The 6,755-nt window shown below is 44.6% G+C and overlaps 2 protein-coding genes across 3 annotated transcripts; both read left to right on the top strand.

The window, feature by feature from the left end:
• Positions 1-544: 544 nt before the first annotated feature.
• LOC145947154 (uncharacterized) lies at positions 545-5,053 on the top strand. Its single transcript, XM_083056939.1, has 3 exons — positions 545-3,057; positions 3,107-3,614; positions 3,767-5,053. Exons 1-3 carry the CDS (start codon positions 545-547, stop codon positions 5,051-5,053), a joined length of 4,308 nt encoding a protein of 1,435 aa, XP_082913065.1.
• Positions 4,993-6,430, top strand: LOC145947163 (THAP domain-containing protein 2-like). Of its 2 annotated transcripts, XM_083056946.1 has the most exons (4): positions 4,997-5,324; positions 5,426-5,592; positions 5,796-5,903; positions 5,997-6,430. In XM_083056946.1, the coding sequence occupies exons 1-4, from the start codon at positions 5,224-5,226 to the stop codon at positions 6,398-6,400; spliced, it is 780 nt and encodes a 259-aa protein (XP_082913072.1). In that variant the 5' UTR covers positions 4,997-5,223; the 3' UTR covers positions 6,401-6,430. The 2 variants fall into 2 exon arrangements, with proteins under 2 accessions (XP_082913073.1, XP_082913072.1); XM_083056947.1 differs by lacking the exon at positions 5,796-5,903 and having other exon boundaries at positions 4,993-5,324.
• The last annotated feature ends 325 nt before the right edge of the window (positions 6,431-6,755 follow it).

The raw sequence follows: 6,755 nt of genomic DNA, 5'->3' as shown, positions 1-6,755 counted from the left end.
CGCCCATCGCGGCCTTATTAAACAGCTGTTCGAAATGAAAACATTTTTCGAGACCTTGACATATTCTTATATACCACGCAGTAATCGACCGACTTTTCGTACGTTTACACGTCTCTCGATCAGCTGCGCTTCGTTATCGCGAAATCCTTTGTTCGCTAATTTTTCAAGTCTGTGATAATCTCTTGTGTTTAATAAGATTTTCTGTTCCGAAATAAACTCGTGTAACTCAGATCATTGTGTCGCTTAATTGCGTATTCACATTCGCTTCGCTTTAACATTTAATTTGGTCCTTCGAGCCGGATGTTTCTACTTCGATTTCGCGAACATTCTGGAACACTCGGCAGTATTCTCTCGTGTGTCTCGCGTTAGCATGACATTTTCTCTATCTCTGTGAGTGTCAGTGTTCTATATTGCCGCATCATCGTGAAGTGCTATCTCGATCACATTGCATCGCATTGTGAAACATATTATAATACATTGTTCTAAGTGACCGTTAACAATTTAATTTCAACAACAAGTGCTCGTGACCTTTTTCATACTCAAGATGACAACATTCGGAGCAGTCATCGAAAAGCAACAACATCTCTTCGGCCTGATTTACAGCGCTTACGTGAACGCCAAAAAACTGGGGCCCGAGAAATTCAATCGATTCGCTATTGATGCTCGTCTTCAATCTCTCGAGTCTAATTGGGAGAAATTCCAACTAAATCACGACAAGATCATCAGCAGTCTTACTGAAGAAATGCGTAAGCATGCATATATCACTGACGATCTTTACTCTACGTGTGAAGAAGCGTTCCACGACGGAAAAGCCAGTCTGATGCATGACCGCGAACCGCTCCTTCCGATAAGTGACGAAGGAAACGAATCTTTTCACGGGAAGAGTGCGTCAGGATCATGTCGCGCGCTGCCAAAAATCAACTTGCCAAAATTCTCTGGCGATTACCATGAGTGGCCTTCATTTCGCGACTTATTCCATTCTATGGTCGGATCGAATCGCGACATACCGAGCGTCGAAAAATTACATTATTTGAAGTCGCAAACCACCGGCGAAGCTGCTCGGTATATCGCCAATATTCCGGTGACAGAAGAAAACTTCTCGCACGCGTGGGAAGCGCTCACGTCTCGGTATGAGAATCGCCGCATCCTCGTCACCACCTATCTCGATCGCATCTTCGATTTGAAGCAGCTTATGCAAAAGTCTTGTTCGGACCTCAAAGTGCTATTATCAACAGTCAAGGAATCTCTCGGCGCTTTACAATCTCTCGGTGCGCCTACCGACCATTCGGATATCCTCATCGTCTATCTCGTCGCTCGGCGTCTCGACTCGCAAACATTGGAGGCTTGGGAGCTCGAACAGGGAACGTCCACCGACCTCGCCACCTTCAAGGATCTTGAAACCTTCCTCGAAGGTCGCATTCGGGCATTAGAGACCGTGCAATCTCGCTCTTCAAAATCCACCAACGCTGCCTCGAAAGTGCCTCCGAAAAGCAAACCCGCCGCTCGTGCGCATGCTGCTGTCGTCGGCAACACGAAGTGCTCGTTCTGCAACGCAGCACACTACATCTCTTCATGCTCAGAATTCGCTGCTAAATCTCTTAGCGAACGCCAAGAATTTGTCAACCAGAAGCATCTGTGTTTCAACTGCCTCGGAACACATCGGCTAAGTGAATGTCGCACCTTGAAGAGATGCAGGCACTGCAAGGGACAGCACCACACGCTTCTTCATCGCGACGTCGCGTCAGCTCCAGTCGCAGCGACTTCCTCAATTACTTCAGCAACATCTAGCGCAGCATCATCTGGATCTTCTACAGCGCCTGTTATTCGGTCTCATCACGCCGCTGTACCATTCGAGCGTTCTCACGTATTGCTGGCAACTGCCTGCATGACGCTAGTCACTGACCATGGTGAGCATTTCAAGGTCAGAGCACTACTTGACCAAGGATCAGAAGTATCGTTGATTCGAGAGTCATTGGTGCAACTACTTCGACTTCCTCGTGGTCGCGCGTGGTCACTACCTATCCTCACCGTTGGCGAACAGCACGTCGGCTCCACTCGCGGCATCGTCTCATTACTCCTTCGATCGCGCATTGATCCAGCGGTCGAAATCAACGTCTCTGCTTTCGTCCTGCCTCGAATCACTGGGCAAGTTCCTGATCAAGCTGTAGTGACTTCTTGGACGCATCTCGCTGATCTACCATTAGCCGATCCAGAATTCGCGGTGCCACGCGGCATTGATCTAATTCTAGGCGCAGACGTTTATGGCTCTCTCCTGCGCGGCTCTGTTCTTCAAGGACCTCCAAACGCTCCAGTTGCTCAAGAGACAGTCTTCGGTTGGATCGTTTCCGGACCTACCAGTTCGGTAACCTCCACTTCTCGTCCAGTCTCATACACCGTCCGATTCACCAGGGGCACTAATCTGCACGATGAGCTGCAGAAATTCTGGCTCCAAGAAGAAGTCACCTCTTCATCATTCAGTCATCTTCTTCCTGATGAACTTGAATGCGAGACGCACTTCCGCGAAACACACTCTCGAAATCCTTCAGGAAGGTACGTCGTTCGTCTGCCATTCCGGTCTAATCATCAACCACTAGGAAAGTCAAGGTCATCAGCTCTTCGATCGCTCGAGCGAGTCCGTCAACGACTACAACGAGATTCATCGTTCGGTGACCTCTACGTCAAGTTCATGACTGAATATGAGGAGTTAAAACATATGCAACGTATTGCCGATTCTTCAGCTCATCTCACGGCAGTCTACCTTCCGCATCACGGTGTTCTTCGTGAATCCAGTACCACGACGAAGTTACGAGTGGTATTCAATGGCTCATCGCGCACTACTACCGGCGTTTCACTCAACGACTGTCTACACTCGGGATCGAAACTGCAGCAAGATCTCGACGCAGTTTTCTTACGCTGGCGAACTCACCACTTCGTATTCGCTGCCGACATTGAGAAAATGTATCGGCAGATTGTGATGCATCCCGAGGACCGCCATTATCAACGAATTCTCTGGGGTACCGTCGGAGCCCCTCAGGAATTTGACCTTTGCACTGTGACGTATGGCCTCACGTGTGCTCCGTACCTTGCTCTTCGTGTTCTTCAACAGCTCGCCTCCGACGAAGAGCACAACTATCCGCAAGCAGCCGCGATACTACGGAGGGAAACTTACGTGGACGACGTCCTCTCTGGTGCTGATTCTCTACCAGGCTCAAAAGAAAGCAGATCAGTTAATACGACTTCTCACGGCGGGCGGCTTTCACTTACAAAAATGGGCGTCAAATGAAGAGTCCATCCTGACTAGCCTCTCCATGACCTCTGAGATCCCAACCTCTCGAGAACTTCCAACCGAAGCTCGCACTCTCGGCATCGCTTGGCATCCTGCGAACGACGCCTTCAAATTTCACGTGAGTCAGACTACGTCCTCACTCACTCTCACCAAACGATCTGCCTTGTCTCGTGTAGCTCAATTATTTGATCCTCTCGGATGGCTCGCTCCAGTAACCATAGTCGGCAAAATCTTCATTCAACGCCTCTGGAAATCGAATATCGGATGGGATGATCCATTACCGTCATATCTCGCCAACGCCTGGATCAACTTTGACGATAATTTGAAGGTTCGGACGTTTCCGAACTCGCAATACCACGCTGGATAGGAACATCTTCATCAGCACGAGGCATCGAATTTCATGGATTCTCCGACGCCTCGCAAGATGTACTTGGAGCGGTTCTATATATTCGAACCTTCTCTAATTACTCCGACGCCAAGGTCACACTCCTCGCAGCCAAGAGTAAAGTAGCTCCCGTCAAACGGCAGACAATTCCCAGATTGGAACTCTCAGCCGCCATCTTGCTCGCTCGTTTGGTTGCCCGAGTTCAAAATATTCTCGAATACCAGCACGTTCCTGTATATCTGTGGACCGACTCGAGTGTCACCCTCGCATGGATCAGAGGTCATCCATCCAAATGGAAAGAATTCGTTTCCAATCGAGTGGCCGCCATTCAGGAGCTAGTTCCCGACGCACGGTGGCATCACGTTGCTGGAGTCGACAATCCAGCTGACTGCTTGTCTCGAGGCCTCTCACCACGTCAACTCCGTCATCACCATCTCTGGTGGCACGGCCCATCTTGGCTCCAAGGTCCCTCAATTGGGTGGCCTTCAGATGCTCCTCCAATTGACTCTTCAATCGATCTCGAAGAGCGGTCTCAACCTCCTGTCCACGTGTCGATGGTAAGAACACCACCTCCTCACTGGGAGTTACTTAATCGATTTTCACAGCTTAATCGCCTGCTGCGTATCACGGCCTGGATCATGCGCGCCACGCTCCTCTTCAAGGGTGACCCCACACCAGTCTCCACAGGACTGACCAGCGACGAGATCCGCAACGCACGGACATTCTGGCTAAAGGAAACGCAGAAGGCCTATTTTGGCCGAGAACTGGAGATCTGCGCTCAACCAACTGCTCTTCCTCGCACTCATCCTCTACTCAAACTGTCGCCATTCGTCGACTCGGAAGGCATTCTTCGCGTCGGCGGACGTTTGAAAAACGCATTACTCGATTCTGAAATCAAGCATCCAGCTATCTTGCCTCGCGACTCTCCTTTCTCACGCCTTGTAATTTCAGACATCCATCAACGGACTCTCCATGGTGGAGTTCAGATCGTTTTAGCTACGATGAGACAGCAATACTGGATTATCGGTGGTCGAGCCCCGGTCAGCGCTTTCATCCGCCGGTGCGTTCGATGCACTCGACATCGCGCCGCCACCGCCAGCCAAATGATGGGATCATTACCGACGTCTCGCGTGACACCAACGCGCCCTTTCTTCAACTCCGGGGTGGATTACGCCGGTCCGTTCACGCTTAAAACTTGGCGCGGACGCGCTTCTCGCACCTATAAGGGGTACCTTATCATCTTCATCTGCTTCGCCACATCAGCTGTCCATCTAGAGCTCGCCACGGACTACTCGACGCAAGGATTCATCGCAGCTTACCGACGATTCATCAGCAGCATGGACATAGGAATAAAGGGACAGAGCAATAGCTGCGGGGGGTGAAGCCGTCTCCGGGGAGCGGGGAACTACGGTCACGTGGTACTTTGGTGCCGCATTGGCGATTGGTTGTGATCGCGCAAGCGCAATCTTTCATCGAGAGTCAGAAGTGTCATGGAAGTGTCAGAACAGTTTTATTGAGTTATAATTCAAAGAAAAAATATACTGTTTTTACAATGCCACAGTGCATTGTAAAAAATTGTAAAAACCGTACAAGAAGTCGTCTCGTTTTGGGACAAATAAAAGAAAAAAATATAAATAATGTCTCATATCACCGGTAAGAAAAATCGTATTTTATTAGCATATATGAAAATTATATTGTATTATCAAAATAAGAGAAATGATATAATATAAAGTAACACATTTATTTTTTAATAGATTTCCAAAGAATGAAAAAGCAAAATTGCTTTGGTTGAATATACTAGAGCTAAATGCGGAATTAGTTCCTATTGGAGCAAGAATTTGTTCCGCACATTTTGCAGAAGATGCCTTTAATTTTTTATATGGTACAAAGAGACTTCGACCAAATGCACTACCGTATATAGGTATAAAATAGTATTATTATTATCAGGATTGAGAAATAATACGTTATTTGTAATGCCATTATTATTATAATTTTTTTCTGTTTACAAGTTAGTAGTGGCATTATTTTTATCAAATAACTTTCCCAACTGTCTGATTTATTGTATGGCACAAGATTATGCAGTTTTATTTATATATTGCTTTGTATCTTATGTTTACTTGCTAGAACGTGTGATTGAGAATGTTCCAAATGATGGTATTATTGCATCAAGTTCTGTATGTAATACTTTAAAAATTGATAGAGCCACATCTCCTATCCCTGGATGCAGTCATTGTAAGAAATATTTCATCTTATTTAATATAATATGTGTAACAATTTTCTAAAAAATTAAAATCTCTTATACATTATATTTTTTAAATTTTTTAGTTGCGGATCAGTCAACAAATACATCACCAAAGAGAGACCATAACACTCTTGAAAAGGAATACATCCACAAAAAATTGCAAGACACAAAAACCTCTTTTTCAAAAAAGTTTAAACTTTTGCAACAAAAGGTTCGACGAAAGGAATCACGAATAATCTCTTTGGAGGCAATTCTTAATTCACTCAAGAAAAACAATATGTTAGGGACTGAAGAATTGCAGATATTACAAGACATAGGTGGGTCAAATTCTAAAATATTAGAAAGACAATTGCTTAAAAATAGAGGAAAACCTGTAAACAAACAATTTGATAGTCGACTTAGATCATTTGCTCTAACTTTACATTATTATTCGCCAATGAGTATGCGACATGTATTTAATAAGCTAATTTTATTTAAAGGTCAATAAATGTAATAAAATTGATAAAAAATAATTTTGTTATTAATAATACCATCCTAATCCCTTTATGCAATAAATATTGACAGTTGTACAATTTATTAAAGAATGAATTATTTATCAATATTTAGGTATTTATATTAACATTTTATAATAAAATTTTTAATATTTTATTATAAAACTGTAACCAATACTTACTTCCATGGGCAAGTTATATGCTGTTGCAAAATCCGTTAAATCACATTGTTAAATGCAGAAAAGTGAAAAATAATTTTCTAATCTTAAAAATCTTAATAATCATAAATATTCTTCTAGTTATTTCTATTTATAAATAGTTTTATTTTACTGAATTCATTGCAATTAATTG

Source organism: Prenolepis imparis, unplaced genomic scaffold (genome assembly GCF_030444845.1).
Source record: "Prenolepis imparis isolate NDT839.2.m4 unplaced genomic scaffold, iyPreImpa1.0 SCAF_49, whole genome shotgun sequence".
Lineage (NCBI taxonomy): Eukaryota > Metazoa > Arthropoda > Insecta > Hymenoptera > Formicidae > Prenolepis > Prenolepis imparis.
Note: the sequence above shows the minus strand (reverse complement) of the source record. Positions and strands in the feature narration are given on the sequence as shown.